This window comes from Paramormyrops kingsleyae, chromosome 1 (genome assembly GCF_048594095.1).
Source record: "Paramormyrops kingsleyae isolate MSU_618 chromosome 1, PKINGS_0.4, whole genome shotgun sequence".
In the NCBI taxonomy this organism is placed as follows: Eukaryota; Metazoa; Chordata; class Actinopteri; order Osteoglossiformes; family Mormyridae; genus Paramormyrops; species Paramormyrops kingsleyae.
In genome coordinates, this window is record NC_132797.1 from 66,097,945 (window position 1) to 66,119,301 (window position 21,357).

The following is a 21,357-nucleotide window of genomic DNA, read 5'->3' on the forward strand; positions in this document are numbered from 1 at the left end:
GCCCTTGAGCAAGGCCCTTAACCCTGATCGCCACTGGAACCCAGTCAGACCCTGCTCTCTGATTCTCACTATGCTGCTTTGGGTAAAAGTGTCTGCCAAACACACAGGATGTAATGTATAAACGGAACACAGACGACCTGGTTCTTACCGGTGACGCTCAACTCTGCATATGAGCAGCTTTCGCCAGTATTTGTTTATCTCTTTTGAAAGAGCTATGTGTAACAGTAAATGCCTTAAGTCATTCCCCCTGCTGCCCTGGTGAGTGAATATCAAAGAACATCAGCCTCACCTAGGAACTCTGCATGCAGGAAGCCTATCTGGAAAGATTCGAGCAGAATGGAAATAACAGTTCTGCATAATACGTCTGACTCCGGAACTACGCATAAACAGGCCTGCCGAACGTACCGACCTGGAAGCAGCTCATGAATTGAGCCTGCGAATAAGACCATTTGGATCAGTGTGTGGCATATGAAATATGGAAATTGAAAAACAATAAATACAACATTGCTTGATGTGGTCACAGCTTGACAGGTGCAGACGGCTACCATGGGAACCAGCTGGAGGAAGAGGTAATGGAATTGGAATTAGGAGCAAATAGGGACCCAACTGAGTCTAGAATTGATGGAGACAGCAAACACAGAAGTTACCAAATTGGCCACATTATGTCAAGGCATTTAATTGTTTCTGTGGATGTGCTGGTCTTTATGTGTGTCAGTCTGTGTTTATGATATGGTAAACATCTAGTTAGTAGAGTACTTATGTACCCACGGTTCAGCGTGACAGAAATACTGAGTACTGCCCCTGGTTGTGTAAACTGCCCACGGATTCTGCTCTCAGATTACCACTGTTACTGGATGAAAAGAAACTGGAGGAAGCCTCACAATCCCGCACGAGCACATTCTTCTCTTGGGCATCCGAGGCGTTAGGACCCTGCAGGTGACACTCCCGGGATTTTCGGATGTGTCATGACGTCACCGCACTAAGGAGGCGAGCCGCCGAGTCGCTCCGCCGCCGCCGCCGCAGCAGCAGCATCAGTCCTCAGGCAGCGAAACGCCAGCTGCCGCATAGTCGCTTGCTTGTTGGCGCCCCTTTACCTCTTCGTCGGCGGAAGGCGTCAGCAAAGTGATATTGAAATATCACGCAATACAGCGGAGCGGTGATATCAGCCGGCATGGCTTCCTCCGCCAATGGAGCGGAGGAAGTCCGCGGCTCCGTCCTCACGCCGCTGAAGTTGGTTGGGCTGGTGTGCATCTTCCTCGCGCTGTGCCTGGTGATCGGGGCCGTATTGAGCCCCGCGTGGGTCACTGCAGATAACCAGTACTACCTATCTCTATGGGACTCGTGCTGGAAACCCGCGGCCTCGGATAAATGGCAATGCAGCAGCACGCTGGAGACAGGTGAGAGACGTGTCCCATGATTTCTAAATACTTACCCTCCCTAATATTACTTTGTACGCATTGCATTTCTGAGAACGTGGTAGTTTCAGTATATCAACGCATTCATTTGGAATGGTTCAGGTTTGAAAGATTCTAACTGGAGAACACACTCGATGTTCATGGACCCAACGATGACAAAGCGCCTCTGCCCAGTTCGCTACTCTTACTATGACTGCCAAACCGACCATCATATCTGATAGCATCAAGTGCACACCTTTCTCTGGTCTAGTAGCCCTTATGTGGACAGAGCGCTCCATAAACATCTCTGTGATTAATTTCTCTAAGCTATTACGTTTTCCTGAAAAATATCTAAGAATTTAAGTTTGATCGAGGAACAAAACTATGCAACTGCACAAATAATAAAATGTCACACGGGGTCAGATTTGTTATTTAAAGGAGCCGAAAGTATTAAAAGATGCTGCGGGCGCATTTTTCTGCGTTGCGTAAAACCCGGCGCGATATATTCGGGACTTTCTGTCTAACTTTATTATTTGGGGGGGGGGAAATCTGTAACCTAGGGCGTATGCGAACCCTTATGTTTCCGAGCCTTATTGCAGTTCAGTCATCTTTTTCACTCAGAAGGCTGGTAGACGTTGCTTTATGTTAGATGCGATCGAGACCTTGTGGGAACGTGCTGCTTGAGTTGGGGAGGGGGTTTGTTCTGCTTTTGTTGCCCGGAAAAATGAGCTTTTGTTGAGGGTCTTTAGTAGTCCGAGGAGCGGGGCGAACTTTTAGGACAAAACTCCCCAGAGTGCCAAAATTCCTGTAGATTAGTAACCAGGGAAACGTGATGGCATACTTGCAGAATGACTCTTTTTTTTCTTCATATCGCTCTTCTTTAGCTGCCAGATAATCATTGTTATAACACCGCATATGTTATGCGCCTGCTTCCCTTGTGCTTTGAAACTGTCATTCCGCGAATTTGGGAACTTTATCTTTGTTGCGGTTGTAATTGCACGCTCTGTCTGAAAGACATTCCATTTTAATCCCATATAAAGGTATAATCCTTTTGGTGCATTCTGCCAGAATCCCAACATGATGGAGAGCATGAAAAGTTTGCTGCTTCAGAAAGGAATTAGCAGGTGCTTTTTCGCATTCTTTTTTACCGTTAACTCAAATGGATATGTTTTGTTTTGCTGTAATTCATAATTTGTAATCCATAATTTCCTTTGACTTGCACGTCGTGGCTTTGCGCTTCTCATATGCAGGACAGTGTTTTTGGAAAAAATCAGAGGATGTGTCTTGCCTATGATTTAATGCGAGAGAGAGCAGAATAGCATCAAAGAGGCTAAGAGATCATCAGCAAGCATTATTCAAAAAGATGCCCCTTAGCGGGTTTCAGAAATTAATTTAAATATATTTATCTGTTTTCTTATGAACTCCAGAAGAACGGTACTATCGAAGATGAATACCTCACGGCTCTTTTATCAATTGACACTTGATCCAGCAGTGAAATTACCACTTCTTGTGTTGATTGATAACATGCATCCTCTGAGATGCCACGGGTTTTTAATGATGCCAGTGCGGCTACTTAAGAAATTTAATTTAAATCTGAACTCTCTTAATCATTAGCCTATCTATAATCTTTATTTCCATTCGTAATTATGCAGAGATTTTGATATCACAAAATCTGCATATTATTATTGCCTTGAGGAGCAAAACATCAGATTAGATTTCATGCTAAACGGTTGACATGTTGAATCTTTTCGTGATGTGAGCAAACGGAATCTTTACAGTCTCTTCCAAACTCAATTATAGTGAATCCCCTTATTCTGTAAGGTCGATAATTCGAGTACAATACCCTATTATCTATTCACACTCATGCAATTGATCACAATACTAATTATCAGTGTTACTCGATATTGCAGATACCTACGTGCACAAATAGTCTGGTGCTATATATAGTTCTAAGCTCATGGTCATGGCAGATGGTCAGGGAACTTCATACGGCTTTTTCTTGGAAACGCTTGGTAATCACAAAATAATTGTACACTGAATGCACAACTGAAGATGACTTTCAAGGCAGGAATCTAGGTGGAACTGTGAAATTTGATTCTCACTTGAAGATGGACCAACTTCATTGTAGTTTTCAGAGAGATTTTCTAAGATGGACAATCCTATTAGAATTGCAGAAGCTAATGAGAAGCCCTATAACAAAATGCCAGTGATATTTTTGTAGTGCTGTACAGATTAATCTATATGCATAATAAATTGATTTACCTGTGTGAGTGCCAATTCTTTTTGGCTTTAATATAAATTCAAAATGTGAGTGGGGGCATTTAACTTGTAAAAATAAAACTTTAAAAAAATATTACTTATAAGAATTCATTCATTACTGGATTAACTCTCTTTCATTGGGTAGTTCATAATTCATCTTGAAGCATAGTTTAAAGCACGGAAATGAGAACTTATATACTTTACAGCTAAATTCTATCAATTGTCATAAAGAAGAGTGATGGGCAAGGAGCTGCTTACATCAGGCACTCTGGCTGCATACGCTGATATGTCCAACTAACCGCAGGAGTAGGGAGAGGCTGAGCTGCGGGGAATGCGGTCAGGGAATTCCAGAGATTTAGAGGGGAAACATGCAGAAGGCTGCAGCGATGAGTTTGTGTGCGGTGTCGCTCACCATGTGGATGTCACACAGCGAGACGGCACACAACTGACACCATCTGAAGCATCGTGATTCATCGCTCGTGAAAACAAACAGTCATGCGAGAGGCCAGCCGGCCTTCGCTAGATAACTTTCACACTGTTTCGCGGTCTTTACGCTTTACGTTTTTCAGCTTGCCGTTAGGGCAGACCGCGTGTCTGCTTTTTCTTTTCTTCTTTTTTTTGTAAATTAAATGTAATTATATTAATGTTTTGCTTAATGATTCAAGAGACCAGAACAGAACACGGTCTCTTTGCAGTTATAATGAGGGCAGACATATTCGCTGTTTTTGTGGATGCGTGTTGACGTTCCTTGCCCGTTCCGGCCAGAGTGGGGTACCTTGAACAGGCTGCGGAGGTCCTGTGAGCACCGGAGTCTTTTCACATAATGCTTATAGAAACGGATGGAAGATGTCGAGATTGGGGAACCGGGGTCAGAATGAGATTCGCACAATATAACAGGTTTCTCAAGGGCAGAGATCTCAGCACAATGCTGTCCATGAATGTAGACCATAGTGGAAGCCATTTGACTGGTTGTCACATGACTCATAGTGACCACCGAGATCTCAAGCCTCACGTACACAGCATAGCCTCATGGGTAGAATATGACATTCCTTTGCCTCCCTTCGTCTGCCCTCTACGAGTCATCTGTGGGGGGGATCATGTAACATTTATGTTCTTTGTTCTGCTGTTGTTGTACTGTCTCACACGGGTCCTTGGGTGGACCAGACTGAGTGAAAGATTCAAGGACAAGCGAGAGCCAGTCGGTAATATTCCTTTTGAAGGGTCCCGACTCTTCAAGCAGTGCCTGATCCTTGCTGTGAAGACCCAGTCAGCATGTAGCACCCCAGTCAGGGAGTGAAAGGTGTGTTATTTCTTTGAACGAGAGAGAGTGAACTAGAGGCGTCTGTTTTTGTGCCTGCCCTGACTGCCACTGGGGTTACGTGAAGTAGCTGTGATTTATGTCTGCCACAGCAAAGGGAATGAATTATTTGACACTTTTCCTAAGCCAGGTGCAGTATAAAACGACAGAATGAAAAACAGCATAAAAAGGTGATTGTGAAAATAGTCTGGTGCCTGACACAGTGGGTGGCATTTAAGCGGTGTCACTCACAGATTTCAACCAGAGGCTTCAGCAGCCAGCCAGTGTAATTGGCACCGTTTTGCTGGAAGGGGGGGTGGTATAATTGATGCTTAAGCCATCCTTTCCTGTCAAGTAAGTGCCCCCTACAGGCTTCTCGGGACAGCCACACAGTGCCAGCTCCCAGTGGTGAGAGGCGTGCCGTTCCAGTAGTTGCCAGTAGCTTTTCTGCCTTGTGGTGCAGAGAGTGAACATTCCGTATCAGGGAGTTTGAGGACCACAGTCAGGGGTTGGAACATGAGATTGGTGTGGCTGGGTGGAAGGGGGGTAGGTGGGTAAGAAAACAAATAACCATGAGAAAAAGTCATGTGGGGGCCTCATTCTGCTCCCTTTTTAGGATTTGCGGGTGTCGGTTTCGGCTAGCTGGTCGTAAACGGTCGTCTGGCAATGGCAGAATAAAAGTCGCACGAATGTCTCATCTGAGGATTATCCGTGCTGTTAGTGATGCACAGGCCTATGCAGACGAGTACCTGTGTGAAGATAATCCGCCTGACGGCCATTAGACGACGGCCTGAGGACTCGTTTCGGCTCAAGAGCCGAACATTGCGTGCTCTTGGTTTTCCTGTATTACTTGGATAATATGTGGGGGGGGGGGGGGGGGCAAAGGGATTTTATTTTCATTTCAGAGTCTCACTCAACTGTTGACTTACAGCTCTCAGTCCAAGAAGAATCCGGGTCGGTGTGGGGTTTTCCCGCATTCATCGTAAATACTTTCTCAAACACATTAGTCCTGCATTGTTGGAAGGCAGTCAGTTGTTGCTAATCCAGAAAAGCTGTTTTATCGGAGAGGCAGAGAAAGGCAGAAGGATATTGAGCAGTGTGTTATCTCGTAACATTATATTAGTGTAATTCCTCCGTAGATGCAAGTCAGTGCCAGTGGAATTAGCATATCCCCTTTCCTCTCCCGGACTCAGCTTTCTGTTGTTCAAAATTTAATAGGGGTCCTTTTAATAAAATGCAACAAAAGGCGGTAAGGCCCTATTTTTGTCCCCCTGTTCGCATTTTTCTGACTGGAGTCCTTTTAAGCACAGCCGCACCCCTGGAAAGCGCACTCTTCCTGAAACCGCCAGCCAGCCCATTCCATGACCGCCGCGAGGACACGATGTCAGGCCTCATCTGAAACATGCGAGGCATGAATTATGGATGTGAGATGAGTCCATTTTCGCTCTCAGAGAAAATGCTTCTGTATCCGATTTTACTGTAGTCTACAGATGCATCTGCGTTGTAAAGAGAAAGAACTGCTTCAGACGTTAACATTGTATCACTGCTTTTTAGACTCGGAGACAGTGGCTTATTACACTATTAAATATGTTTACATCTATGTATTTAGCTGACACTTCGATCCAAAGTGACGCACAACCGAGAGAACAGGGTCAGCCAATCCCTAGAGCAAATGGGAGTGATGTCGCCCAAAGGTGACATCACTCCGCTGACCCTGGGATTTGAACTGGCAACCTTCTAATCACAAACACAGCGCCCTAACTCTGAGCCACACGTTGCAGTAAATAACTAGCATGTACTTTTGTAGACGTAAACTAGGGACAGTAAGTAGCATAGCAGCTAAAGCCTTGGACCTGTACCCTTGAGCAATGTGCTAAACATGAATTAGTTCGGTAACAAAGCCAGCTGTATAAATCTGTATGAGCAAGGTTCACTGGAAAGCTAAGTTATCCGTATGCTCCTTGTCATGTGATTGCGGTTTAATGAACTGCGACGGCCCTCTCCTGGGACAGAGCCCTCCCCGCAGAGGCTGGAATGATGTCCAGTTGTGTTGCCCTCGCTGCCAGGGAATTCATCCGGAAAGACGTGGGAATATCGCTGTTGCCGCTGCGCATTGAAAACTGGGAATTTTTCATTATGCGTTTTAAATTGAGTTTCATATAGGATGTGACAGAGAGTAGCTGATTGTGGTCGAGACGTATCCAATGACTAAGACTGGGACACTCCCAGAGTCCGGCTCATTGGCAGTCCGGTTCATTCTGGCACTTTATTAATGTCTCATTACCCTTATTAAAATGGCCGTGTCCTTGAGAGATCACAGGCAGACGGCTCTAGCAGGGATACTGCTGTGTGTGTGTGTGTGTGTGTGTGTGTGTCCCTTGCATGCGAGCACCGGTTGTAGACATCTGTCGACTCCATCATTGATTGGGCTGATGGATAGAAAGCTCCTCAGGTGTCAATCAGGCTGCTGTCACTGTAGCAACAGAAAATGGGTTTGGGATGGGATGAGCTACAGTTTTGTGGATGGCCCGAGTGGCATTGTGAGAGAAGAATAGTGTTCCAAGATGGCCTGAGAGGTGTTGTGTGGTTCAGCGTGAAGGACGAGTGTGACAACAATGATTAGAGTCCTTGAGGTTTCGAATGAGCTTCTGAATCCTTAGCAGAACAATAAAATGTTCAGAATTTGAGTAGGATGAACATCCCTCATAATCTTGCAGGGGATGAACGGTATGTGAGAGTCATTCAGTTATTTCTTAAGGCCAACATGAACCTGCAAGTGCTTGGCCAATGCTTCTACCCAGTAAGTTGTATTAATTAGATATGGGTATGTAGAGGGCAGGGGGGGTTCTTGGATTTTTTTAAGGTGGGGACATAAGATAGGCTGTAATTCATACAGAGGAACCAACCTTTTTAGCCAATTACATGTTTTGAATTGGTAAGTGACATGGGGACACTCCCAGGACCAATCAGTGACAGGGGGGTGGCCCCGCCCCTGTATACACCCCCAGTAGAGGGACTTGGCCCCTAACCTCAGCCCTCCCCTGTATCATCATGTCCTCCTGCATTTCACAGTTGGATTCAGCTCCTGTGAGCAATGCTGAGATGTTCGCAAGTATGCGTGAAGATAACGGCGACGTCAAACTCCAGCTCCCTGCTGCCAGGAGGAAGACTTTTGAGGCATTCTGAGAAGGAATTATTGGTCCTTAATCCTGGCATATTTTAGCAGAGACGTCTGGGTCACGAGTGAAGAAAGGACGAGTGCCCCCTTCAGCTACCTCCTCCTCGTGCTCCGCTAAATAATTTATTAACTCGCAGGTGTGAATAATTTACAGAATAGAGCGTTTTGCTGGCAGAAGCTAATTTTTCCTGCAAAAGCCAGGTGACGATAATATGTCTACCCAAACAATGAGTTTAATGAGTCCTGGGACTCAAAGAAAATCCACAGAGCTCTGTAGGCCTTGTATGGCACGGCTGCCAAGGCGAGACCTAAACAAAGCGATCAATACTCGGCGCTGCGTTCAGCAGAATGGAGCTAGTACTTAGCTCTGAACTTTCGTCAGCTAATCTGTTCTTGCTTGCACTGAGAGGTAAATACGGCGTTAGGTTAATGTTGGGCAGCCCTAATATGACCAAATTACACCAATATTAGCATTAGCATTGGAAGTCCTTGTCATATCGCTGACAGCCCAGAAATATATTTATAGATATTTTATGCAGGAATTCTTTTAATTTGATACTTCTCTAATGTAGGTGACACCTATACCGTAGGTTCAAGTTTTTTTGGCATAAGGACAATTTTCTACTTAGTTTTATCAAAAAAAGTCATTGTTTTGATAGCCTCATTTTAATGTAGATATTTTTAACAGTCGCTGTGCTGATTTCTGATTTCTGTCTAATTTCCAAGTAAGCCACTGTAAAAGATGTGGTGTGTTCACAAGAGTACAGCGACTTAGGTGTCTCTATGCTGTGCTGACATCACTTTGACCTTCATCATTACCAAGTAGTGACTCCATTTGACAAATAATGAAACCAGTGGGGGCTCAAATAGTACCTTAGAAAAGGTTCTTTCGGCGCTCCTGATTTTCATCCTATTTTGAGAGAATTACAGTTACTTTTAGTAACAATCAAACTGGTTGACTTATTAAGAATGCATCATTATATATAATTTATGCAGGATTGTTCAGCAGGTATTTTCAGAAAGACTGGCTGTCACCCTAAATACAGCAGATCCCCTTTCCTAACCCTTTTTCCTGTCAGTGGGAATACAGGCTGGTATTTCCAAACGGGATTGCCTGCCTCAGAACCGATAGGTTTGTTTTTTAAGGATGTACCGGTGTTCAGAGAAGAATGGGGGAAAATGGGAACAAAAGGATAACGTGGAGGCATTTGCTCTCAGTGGGGACGGCTGTTTAAATAGCCTGGATTATTTGTACTGTTCCATCAGCCTCTGAAGTCAGGGGGGCTGCTCTACTTTAATGTCATGTATGGGCACGGAAGGTTTTCAAAGTCCCCTGTTTCTTAACTCCTCTGCTGTTGCCCACTACATCTCCCCACTCCATCTCTCTCTCTCTCTCTCTCTCTCTCTCTCTCTCTCCTTTGCAGACTGGCAGATCGCCACTCTGGCCCTGTTGCTAGGCGGAGCTGGCCTCATTCTTCTCTCGTTCCTGGTGGGCCTGGTGTCCGTGTGTATCGGCTCCCGGAGACGTTTCTACAGACCTGTCGCTGTGATGCTGTTCGCTGCAGGTAAATCTCTCTCTCTCTCCCACACACACACTGACGCACACACATCCATCTATAGCCACGCCTTCTTTTCTGCTGTCCTTCAGTCGCATGCACACATTCACACACATTCCAGCTGTACGTCCATATGCGCTTATCCATTATTTGAGCTGTTTCAAAGCCCATTCGCACTGCGATTGGTGCACTGCTCTCTCAACCATCCCATTCTTGATCATGAAAACTTTTCCTTCCATTAAGTTGTGTAATAAATGTAAAATGCAATATAAACTCTCATTACATGTGTTTTTCCCCATTTAAAGGCTTTTTTTATGTTTCAGAGCCCAATGGTACAATTGCGCAGTACCATTCGTTGTGCACCTGACCTTTTCAATGTAATTTTTATTAAATATGTTAAACAGTTAAACTACAAGAAGAAGATGGCAGTGTGTAGCACAGATAATAAAGATCAGTCTGCCTATTGTCCTCATTCATCATTTCAGTGCTACAGTCCCTGAAGTTACCCTTGTTCAGGATCTATCTTCTGTATTTGTGACAGTGTAGATCTGGCCTGTTCAGCTCCAGGCCCCTGCACAGGCCAGCTGGTTTGGCTTCTCTCCCATTAGGGGATTTGGGAACTAAGGAGAGCAGTTTAAACGTGTTCAGTTGAGACCGTTTGCTGAATATTGTGTTTCTTTAGGAACAGAGGCTCCACTGGATTGCGGTCCTTTAGTACAGACTAGCGCTGAACAGCTATGAATAGCACTGAATAGACAATAAGAACTGAAGAGCAGAAGTGAATGAATTAGAACAATTTAGATTCCCTTTAGAGTGATACTGAAAAATAGCATCAATTTCAGCTACAGTGTATTGGGTCTGTCGGTCATTGCTCCACATATCTAGGGTAGGTTCAGATCCATCCCCAGCCGTGATGTTTCTACATGATGTTTCCCTCCACAGTGTAAAGGCCTATTATTCAGCTTATTCAGTGACTCTCAAATACTGTAATGTGCGTTGTGATGGACTCATATTGGGGGTGTGACCTTCCGGTGTACGCACCTACCGGTGGATTGACCTGATAGATAGATGCCTGCGCTGTGCTGCTGTCGCGCTCATTCAAAGGGAGGGTGTTTGGTAATTTGCTTCATATTTTCATGTAGCAGAGCCGTTCTGATTTATTATTTTGCGTCGTTTTGATGGATTATCCGGCATCAGCCCCCTCTGGCTTTTTGGCTGCTGGACGCGTTCATCCGCAGCCTAATTTTAGGTACATCCACACTTTTAATGCTCTTCTTAAATTGATGTTTATTATTATGTGCATGGACACTTTTCCTATTTTCTTTGTAAATGCTGGGTTGTGTTCTGATATGTTTGCCTTCTGCTCTCCTGCAGTTCTGGCTGTGCATCACAATATATGATCGAGGGAGAGTCAGTATTGTGATGTGGCATTTGGGTTTTTTTTTTCGTGTGTCTCTTGTGGATTGCACATGGCATTCTGCATTCTTGATGATTGATGAATATACCATCCAGACAGAGCCTTGTTCTGGTGACTATCTGAATGTAGGGATAATGTACCATGCTTTCAAGGTTGATGTCAGTGTACCTAAAATAGCTATTAACATGTTTCCCCTACATTTAACCTTTGGAAGGTAATATCTTTGATCATTTCCCGGGCTTGCATCCTGTGCCCGGAATGCTAATACTGTTAGAGACAGCCATGTACATTATTTAAACGTGAAACAGAAAAATGCTGAATGGAAAATTGTGTTTAAGAAATGACCACGTCTTATCTCTCTCTCGCTCTCTCTCTCTTTTGTTCTTTTTCCCTTTCTCTCTCGCTCAGTTGTTCTGCAAGTGTGTAGTCTAGTGCTCTACCCGATCAAGTTCATCGAGACGATCAGCTTAAGGATATACCATGAGTTCAACTGGGGTTATGGCTTGGCTTGGGGATCCACCATCTTCTCCTTTGGCGGAGCCATCCTGTACTGCTTGAATCCCAAGAACTATGAAGACTACTATTAAATAGCACCCCCCTGCATTCCCCCCACCTAAAAAAAACCCACCATATACCCTGACTCTTCTCTACTCACCTGTATTATATGGATAATCCATACACTAAGCAGTGGGACTGAAGGAGATCTTGTGCACACTGCCCCTCCCGTCAAACTGACAATAACTTTTTAAAGTCTGAGTTCATAAAACTGACCATCCTACGACAGCTTACTGTTCTCAATATCAGTGAAAAATGCTCAGTGGAAATCTCTTTTATGACAGTGTCTCCTCTTATGTCGGCGGTTTTACTGCTAATCACCCCCAAAGCGGCAAGGAATTAAATTCGACACTCATTTTAAAGTATTAAGTCACACTTTGGGTTTTGATGCACTTTCTATAGTTTGCCAGATTTTACAGATTGCTGCATAACTTTCCCTCTGTATGTTATAATCTGATATTGTGGATACTATGAAATGATTCTTTATCACGTGCCCCTCACGGCATCGCTGCTTGTGGGGGTGTCTTCACCATCGCGACTTTTAATTTGCTGGGTGATAAGCCGATAGAGAATACCGTAGCCGGTGGGTTGTAGCTTTACGCATGTAGTGCTGACGTGGACATGGGGGTGCGGCAGGAGGCACAGCGACGGAGCCCTGTTTGGACATGGCAGTGAAACACTGTGCTGAGATGTAGATCCTGCGGGCCTACAATCAATCAGACATGGCTGCAGGATGGTGTTGCCGGCTGAACATTATAGATCTGCTGGAAACAGCCTGCTGATCACTGTCCTTACATTAGCAACACACCTACATGCGCGCGCACACACACACACACACACACACACACACAATACCCCAACAGCAGTGGATGGGAGTGGATAACAGACGTGGAAAAGGTGTTGGTCAGTGGTCCATCATGAGAGTTCAAGTTCCAAAATTCAGCCTGGAAGGGAATTTTTTTTTCGTCTTAAGTTGTATTTTATTTTTTTTTTAAATGTTTAGCTACGCTGTTTCTTTAAACTGTATTATGGACATTACTCCAGTCTTGCCACAGTCATATCAATGTCAATGTATGTGCATGTGCATTCAGTGTGAACACCAGACATCACTGCACCAGTGGCCAGACGGTAGGTCGCCCAGCGAATCCCACGATTTCTTCTCTTTGATAAGCCGAGGTTGCTTCGTGACTTAGGTAAATGTGTTTTTACCAGTGTATCTCTGCACTGTCAGTAGCATAGCAGTGCTTTGACGTCACTGTAAATACTGTATTTTTAGAAGATTAGGTTAAAGACGTTTTAATATGTTTAATATGTGCGTAGATATTTCCTCCAGTAGACACTGCAACACTGAGAATTACAGAAGACCCTGTCACTTAGACTAAATCGGCCTTAGAGATGTATTCTGGAATGGAAAATCACCAAAATGGATCCTCTAGAGGTCGTGAATGTAACCATTTCAAAGATAACCATTTCTACAGAGGCATATTACTGAGGATTACTGAGAGCCGACAAGGGGAAAATGCTGAAGATGTGTTTCTGTGACAGAAAATGCTCTTGCCTGGTTGCATAAGCAGTAATGAGTCCAAATAACTGTAGCAACTCCCTTACATGAGTTTCAGCCACATCTTGTTTTGAAGGTAAATTTGTCAGAATCTGTCCCACTTTCTGGATGTTTAACTGACAAGTGTGTTTATCCTGTGATGTGAGCTGAATATTTAACCAGGTGTTTCTGACCTGTTTTCCAATTAAGCCAACGAATGTAACTGGAAGGACTTAGAGAATGTCACCGAGGATCAGTGAATTCTGTTCCTCAAAACACACGCAGACCTATTGAGGTGCATTGGTGTGCTTCTCATCTCAGATGGGCATTTTTTTAAGGCTTAGTGAAAATGTAGAAGAATCCCTGTTTACTTGTTTAGCTGCACGCCCCAGAAATGGCTCAGTTTCTCCTCGTTAGCGGAAGTCACCTCGTTTAGATTAATGCAAAAGTAAAGTGGTAAACAGTGTGTTTGTATGCTGCAGGAAGGATGCTATGAAAGACTTGCTGAATTAAAAAGAGGCAAATGCCCCCAATTCCTGTGTAATTACATAGCCTCGCTCAAGGGAGAGAACAAGGGAGTAGGCAGAGAGAGAGGGGGGGGGGGGGGGGTTTCACAGTAGACCACATGTTGTGAAATTAGCGAAACCACGGTGCAGACAGGACTGATGTGTGTCTGGAGCTCACCTGTTTGTATACTAACATAATAAACTGCAGAGAGCAACACGGCTTGTACGGAATGCCCTTATTTCCGACTGCTCCCCAAAACCCACACCTCTATTCATGTTGCTGTCATGTGACCTGGCATTTTTCCCAATTTACAATTTAAATAAATGTTTTTGTGGAGTAAACTGGCATCTCCACCAGCAGTGGCCCTGACAGTGTGGCCATATTACACCTGCGTGTGTTAATTTTTTCTCCAAACATCTTTTTATGTGACTGGTGGTCAACATCACCCCCTGCCCTCTACAAACAGGTCTCTGTGCCAATTTCAGAATAAAGATACAGAAATTGGCATTTTTCCCACATTATACATATCATAATGTATAATTTACACGATAGTATACTGCAGTATTTCTTGGTCTTTATATTTTGCCTGCATACTGTCCTTCCTTGAAGAAAATCTGTCACACAGCGCCCCCCCATGGTAAGACACAGCTACTGTACTTTGCAGTTCCATCCGCATAAAGACATTTGGTGACCTGTCGCCTTTAAAAGACTTACTGCCTCTCTCCCTGTGGATCGCGGCACAATTTATGTCATTCTTTCCTGTAGCCCTGAAGGCAGTGACTGAAGATTAGCCATTCTGCATGCTGCTGTAGGACAGGTTGTTAAAGGCTAGCTTTTCGGGGAGCTGGGTCAGTCTCTGAGAGGATTCTGAGAAGAGAAAAAAAAACGTAATTTTTCCCCGAAACAACAGCCGTGTATGTTTTGGACACACAGGGGTGCCCCTACATATTCAATTACCCAGCCCCATTCCCAGTTTAAAAAAAGAGAGTCCCGAGTTGTTACCATGCCAACAGAAAAAACAAGCATAAATACCACATCAGTGAGTCATTGATTCTAAATGGCAGATCGAAACATTTGTCCCCTCTGAATTTTAATAGAATTACTATTATTTTTTGAAATAATTCTGTCTATTAGCATAATTATAAGCTCCTAGTCTTCTCAGACTAGAGCGAGATTATATTATATGTAGTGATTGCACATTGTTTAGTTCTTATAAATTACTTAATTCTTTCGGTAACTATTGTTTTATGAAGCTTCCCCCCACTCCAAAAAAAAAAATAAAAAAAATTCTGACATAGTGTGAATGCCCATTTTTGTTTGGAGCATTAGGAAATTTGACCAAATTGTATTTTTATTTGCCTACCTACAAAAAAACTATTTCAGGATTTCCTAGCAAGTGTACGTTCCAGAAAAATACAACAAAATTCCTCCCAGGACTTGAACCTGTGGTTTTATAACTGCTTGCAATTGAACACTATTCTGTTCATCGCCATTTCAGTTATAGTCCCAAACTGCTTCACTAAATACCCACTTTATGTGTTGAAACGTTCAATTATATGGTGCAAATTTGGGCAGCTAGTCAGGACATATTATAACAGTAAGCAAGTATTTTTTGTATTTCACAGAAACCACCTTGCGCCCAGAGCTTCTGGGATTCCCAGTGACCCTAAACAGGACAAGCAGTACAGAAGATGGATGGATGGACTTCGCAGAAACCACGGCGCCCGACACCAAAGTCACAATCACGTCTGCCTTAGTTCAGGATGCATGGAGCGGAGGGGAAGAACAAAGGATTGATTTTGCTTGGGGGGGTTAATCATGTGTTCATCTCCTGCAGTGCTTTGCCTCATTTTCGATCCCTCTTACTGCACGGGGATATTTCGTCATTTTGCGGGGGAAACCTCTCCCCTCGCTGAACAGGTGTGTTGATCTGACCTTCCATGGTTTTCCTCACCTCTCATATTTTTGTGGAAATTCCGGCTTTTCCCTCCTCTAGTGCTGGGAGAGTGAAACCAGTTGAATGATGGCTTTGGTATCTTCACAGTGGGAAACATGAAGGGAAACGATGCTGTTTGCAGAAGGATTGCATGTCACACCATCAGATCCTTTCTCGGAACTACTAATTGTAGGATTTACTCTGAGCCAGACTTTGAGCCTGTCCACCAACATCCTAGATCATGAGACCTGCCTGTGGTCTCCTATTTATAGGATTTTGCTCAAGTACATACTAACTTACCATGGAAACAGTGCAAAAGTTTTGAGTTGCAAGTCATTGTGGCTGTCTATCACTAACTTGTTTGATTGGTTGATTGATTGCTATTATCATTGATCCCACACTGGGGAAATTTACTTGTTACGACAGCCAATAGAAATAGATAGCAATAGAAAACAAAAAAAACTATAACGACAGAAATAATTATGAAAGATTTACGAAAAATCATGTACACAGTCACACATATTGCACATATGCAGTGGATATTGCACAGATGTAATGAACATTCAATACCTAATAGTGGTACAGAGCAGAAACTTCAGCAGACTTTTGATATGGATATGAATATAGAAGTTACACATATGCAGTGGAAATTGCGCATATGTGAAGAACATTCATGTGTTTAGGACATTCAGTTGGAGAAATGAATGGCCTTTAGTTGACTGTGGTGTTATAGAGTCTAATGGCAGATGGAATCAAGGACTTGCAGAAGAGATCCTTCTTACATGATGGATGTAGCAGTCTGTTGCTGAAGGAGCTGCTTAACTGTCGCTGCACTGTCATGTGCAGGGGGTGAGAGGGATTGTCCATGATGGATGTAAGTTTGGCCAACATCCTCCACTCACACACCTCCTCAGTAGATTCCAAAGAGCAGCCCAAGATAGAACTAACACTCCTCATTCAGTCTCTTCATGTCCCCCTCTGAACTCCCGCATCCCCAGCAGACCACTGCGCAGAGTATTGCAGACGCGACTACAGTGTTCTGCACACACCGAAGGACCTCAGTCTTCTCAGCAGGTGGAGACGACTTTGGCCCTTCTTGTTCAGGACATCTGTATTGTGTGACCAATCCAGTTTGTTATTGAGGTGAACACCCAGGTATTTGCAGACCAACATAACCTCTACCTCCACTCCCTGAATGTTCACCAGTGCAGATGATGTCACATTGTGGGAGAATAACTCAACAGCTAAGACTAACATGCACACAGTTGCTTTGACCAGAGGTAGGCATCAGAGGGTATGGATTTGTGGATCTCATTCTGCTGGAATGTCCCTTTAATAAGGCAGACAAAAGTGTCCAGTCACTTTTGCTTCTGGGAGGACATGGACCAATTAGACGCTCCAAGAAACAACAAGTCGATCATACTTCTCAGGGAAATGCCTTCTGAAATAAATCATGCTGTAATACTTCCCAGCTTCTTAATGAAACCAGGCACTTCTTGACAGAGTAATACCTGTAAAAGCAGGCCGCGGATTTCCAGATAAGATTCCTTGATCAGGACATGACTACTTGAGGAAGACAGGTGACCTATATAGGGCTGGTTTGAGATTAGCATTCTGACTTTGGCAAGGACTAGTACCCTACCATGCTTTCAAAATCTTCTATATTATGGCGTTAAATCTGCAGAACTACATCATCAGAACCTCTATCAATTTCTCAGAACCAGAAACAATGTCCACAATTGACACAGAGAGCCTTTAATTATCCGTTTGTTCATTTCATTCCCAATAATAATAATTAGTAAGCGGTCATGTGAACTGTTTCTCATTTTGATCTATTGATACATGACGCCCCCAACTGCTATTGACTACTGGCATCACTCATACCCAAAATTAGCCACTCCCAAATAAGATAAGACATGCTTGAATGGATACATAACCCACACCGATTTCCATTGTACGAATCAGTGACAGGGACACTTCTGAATATGTTAGAGTTCAATTCGAACTATTACTTACATCTGAAATCCCATTACAGCACCTTTCAAATGAAACAAATATATGCAGGAACCTGGAAATAAAGGAAAAAAATTACATTTTATTACATATTATTCTAGATTTTGGTAAAACCAGTTACCTTCTGCCTTGCACTAAACAGTATATCCTCAGTAGAAGTGCTACCCTATACTGAAAAAGTGGTGGAAGATGGATGGACACTTTATTTTAGAATGTGTATTTCAAATATGTATTTTATTTAATGAACATGCTGCTTAGGAAGACTTTTACATATCAATTACATCGTAATTCAGGTTGTGTCTCGTCAATCTCTCCAGCCTTGTTTAAACAGGCTCGACTATACACACATACAAATAGGCCTGTTTAATCGATGCATAGTGAACTTGTAAATTATATACACAAATTATGCATAGAAAGGATATTTGACACAGCTGCAATTCTCAACCAGAGATATACGTTCTTTCCAATTTAGAGTCTAATATTCGGTTTGTTCCACATTTACAGAAGAGATTTAGCACATGGATCTGAGCACCAAAAGAGAGAGATGGCGTGTCTTTTTTTTACAATGTTATGTTTTTGGCTGTAAAAAGACACCTAAGGGTATTGGCTGTCAAACAAAACCTGACTGATATCCTTTATGGTATGATGGGATTTGAGGGGCAGGTTCTGCCCGTTAATGTGGCCCTGCTTGCCCACACCATAATCTGTGAGCTCTGTCCACTGTAAGAGTATGGTGGCTGTTTTGAGAATTAGATTTTTCCTCCCTTAGCCATGGGGTGCCCATGGTGCTCAGAATTGCACAGTGCTGCGAACCTAACAGCAGGGAAAACCGAACCTCTGTAGCATGTTCCGTATACTATAATGACCTTCCAGCATCCAGCCTCCCACACAGCAGAGTATTTTTAGCCGTTGGCCTACACGTTACATGAGTACGAGGTCTTAATGTGTATGATCTCTGAACTCCTCAATGGCACCTCTTCATGGCTTGAGCACAAGAAAATATGAGCCCCCCCAAAAGAGCTTTTGAAATTAACGAGAGCGAAGGCTAATTTGTCCTCAGACGTGCAAAATATGTCATATTGACTAATGTCACAAAGTGCACGGCACACTAAAAGCCATGCTTCCACTGACTCTAAATATAAAAGGAACAACAAAAAAGGCTCTTTAAAATAATATCTGGTGAAATGGCTGAGTCGCTTAGCGGGATGGGCTGTCAGGCTAATTGGGTAGAGGTCATGGACAAACAAGAAGGACAGGATGGAAAGGAGAGGGCAAGGAATGTTCAGAATGAAGGAGTGAAAGTAAATAAAACCCCCTCCCTCAGCCCAGCCTAGACGTCAACTGGAGAAGCTTTGTAGGTAGAGCGAAGACATGAAAAGTATGATCACTGATCACGTTTCAACGGATATGGACTTGGCGCCAAGTAAGAGATGCACAGAAGCAGACACTGACACTCTCAAGCGGGGACACGATCCACTACGTGACGCCACGTGTTTGTTTTGCCAAACCTAAAAAATGACGGGAAAAAAAACAAACAAAATACTTAATTTGTGTATACAATAATACATAGATATAAGCGCGCAAGACGATATATGCATATATACACAGATTACAAGTTTTGCAAGTTGTGTCGTTTACAAGTTTACCTTCATTACAAGTGTGAATTTCAGTGTTTTTGCGAGCCCTGTGCATGGAGCCGCCCGCGCACCAGTGCTCATGTGATTGATGATAGTTCAATGAGATATAAAGAAAAGAGGTGCAATTTCGGCAAGCCTGTAGTTTCATTACTAGGGAACCAGAGCCGACACCCGGAAAGAGGCGGGAGAATATGCAACTGGAAGTGCCGCTTCTCTACTTAAAAAAAAATACTTATATTTATCACCTGCCTACCTATAAAACACCGTTAAATGATCTCACACCGAGCCGATGGTGTGCCTTTGGATCCTGGGTGATTCAGCTGACTTGCGTGCATTCCCGTTTGGATCAGGCAACAGGGAAGAAAAGCTGCCCTGTTTAGTATGACATATTATAAAATTACGGCGGTACGGAAATGGATGCTGATGCATTGTGTGTCGGGTTTCACCGGGGTGCTTTTTGCCCAGCTTCGGGGTCTATTTTGAGGCGAGCATGTTTCGCCACCTGTTCATCCTCTTCAGACTGACCGTTCCCCGGCTCCGCCGAGCGCCCGTCCCTGAGACGCCGAGCCCAGCTCAACATTCATTTACTTTGACGGTCTCTGCGCGACCATTCGCCCGCTTTCTCCGCGGATCTCCAGCCTCTGCCTGTCTATCTTCCCCAGGATTTTTTTTAAAACGTTTGCGCAACTTGATAAGTTATGGCTGATGCGGGGCACCACCAAGATCGACGAGACGATGCTGTTGATGATGAATTTGGGGAAATTATCAGGAGCCGATCCGGTAGGGTTCTAACGTGTTTACTTTATAGTCCAGCGTTTTGGGGTTAGAATAACTGTCCATTAAGAACGTGGCACCGCTACATTATAATGAAGTAAAGGAATTAATTAATTAGACATCAAAAACAATAAATCTGCAATTTTTAACGGAAGTGTATACATTATTTCGTGCGTAAGACATATCTATTGTCTTACAAGAATCCCCTTGCTCAATGTGAAGGAATAGAGTTGGACTTCACAGTGCAAGGACTTAGTGGTGAGAAAAAAAGTTTTATCGTTCAGAGAATTTTTTTCCTTCATAATGCAATATTGGTTATGGAGCTCACCTTACGGATCAACACCGGAGGAATGATCTTGACTCTTGATTGTTCGTCTCTTAGGTGTGTTGTCTGTGGTAGCGTGATATCCCACCTCCAGTGTTGTCAATAATTGATAGAGTACATTAAAAGTGGAGGTTGAGTCTATTTGCGCACAGTTTGAAATAGGACGGGTCACTGACAGCTGTAAATAGCGACAGCTGGAGACTTCGGCGTGGAGGGTGGGGAGGATTTCACAGATCCAAGTTTGGAAGAGTCATATAATTTAATAGGCCCTCGGTGGATTACTGCTTTCAATTTTCATTGTGATAAAAGAGTATTTGACTCAGGCTGTCTGCCATAGTCAGTGGAAGACATGTGATTGTTTTATTTATGATATTTAAACTTTAACATTAATAGACGGGGTTTATTACATAACTGAGATTTTCCCAAGCTCAGTTAAGTCGTTTCCCCGCGTCCTTTTTTTCCGACTACGGTTGTCATACTCCGAGAAACTCACTAGATCCAGTTACACTACTGAAATCTGAATGCGGCCAAGTGAACTTTCCATTGGCATCAAACTGTATTTCATGCCACATGACCGATAATCTCGTGGGTGTGAAATGAACTGCCTACTATGCTTATTTGGTCATACATGAATTAGTAATCCGGCCTGCTAAAAAACTGTAACAGAGAATCGAAGATTCCGATTAATCAGTTATTTATAAAGCTGATTTTATTTTATATGAATTCAGTGTGAGTATACTGTTATCATTAATGTGTCGTTTGCTTGTCTCCTAACATTATGATCATTACACATATATTAGTAATTTTTTATTTCCGTTTAAATGGGTATGGATGAACGAAGCGTTGTTGTAATATGCAGGATTTACAGTGTACTTTACATTGAGTCGTTACTGTGAGCATAATTCCATAGCAGATGTGCCCGAGGTGACAGAATGCGCCAGAATGTGTCTGAATCAGGGATACGCTCAC

At 43.4% G+C, this 21,357-nt stretch overlaps 2 protein-coding genes and 1 long non-coding RNA gene across 9 annotated transcripts in view; 2 read left to right on the top strand and 1 right to left on the bottom strand.

Moving 5' to 3' along the window:
* Positions 1–862: 862 nt before the first annotated feature.
* Positions 863–13,919, top strand: tmem47 (transmembrane protein 47). Its single transcript, XM_023835982.2, has 3 exons — positions 863–1,397; positions 9,553–9,693; positions 11,510–13,919. The coding sequence occupies exons 1-3, from the start codon at positions 1,172–1,174 to the stop codon at positions 11,686–11,688; spliced, it is 546 nt and encodes a 181-aa protein (XP_023691750.1). The 5' UTR covers positions 863–1,171; the 3' UTR covers positions 11,689–13,919.
* A 2,242-nt stretch (positions 13,920–16,161) lies between these two features.
* LOC111855442 (uncharacterized) lies at positions 16,162–21,340 on the bottom strand. Of its 2 annotated transcripts, none has more exons than XR_002840887.2 (3): positions 20,392–21,340; positions 17,656–17,707; positions 16,162–17,150 (listed from the first exon to the last, which is right to left on the bottom strand). It is a non-coding gene; the product is annotated as an uncharacterized lncRNA (long non-coding RNA). The 2 variants fall into 2 exon arrangements; XR_011993776.1 differs by having other exon boundaries at positions 16,162–16,748; positions 20,392–21,336.
* The window catches only part of dmd (dystrophin), a 163,042-nt gene continuing 161,238 nt past the window's right edge, over positions 19,554–21,357 (top strand). For 5 of the 6 annotated variants that reach the window (XR_011993769.1, XM_072717979.1, XM_072717984.1 and 2 more), the window contains exon 1: positions 19,554–20,069. Coding sequence is in view for 5 of the 6 variants with exons in the window: in XM_072717979.1 (XP_072574080.1) it covers positions 19,988–20,069 (82 nt within the window). In the remaining variant the exon portion in view is untranslated. The remainder of the gene's footprint in view (positions 20,070–21,357) is intronic. The other variant, XM_072717988.1, reaches the window with a different exon arrangement.

Excerpts from the sequence above, each read along its gene's own strand:
- tmem47 (XM_023835982.2), top strand. The coding sequence starts at position 1,172 with ATGGCTTCCTCCGCCAATGGAGCGGAGGAAGTCCGCGGCTCCGTCCTC. Across the intron at positions 1,398-9,552 it reads CAGCAGCACGCTGGAGACAG|ACTGGCAGATCGCCACTCTG; the intron begins GTGAGAGACGTG and ends TCTCCTTTGCAG. Across the intron at positions 9,694-11,509 it reads TGTGATGCTGTTCGCTGCAG|TTGTTCTGCAAGTGTGTAGT; the intron begins GTAAATCTCTCT and ends TCTCTCGCTCAG.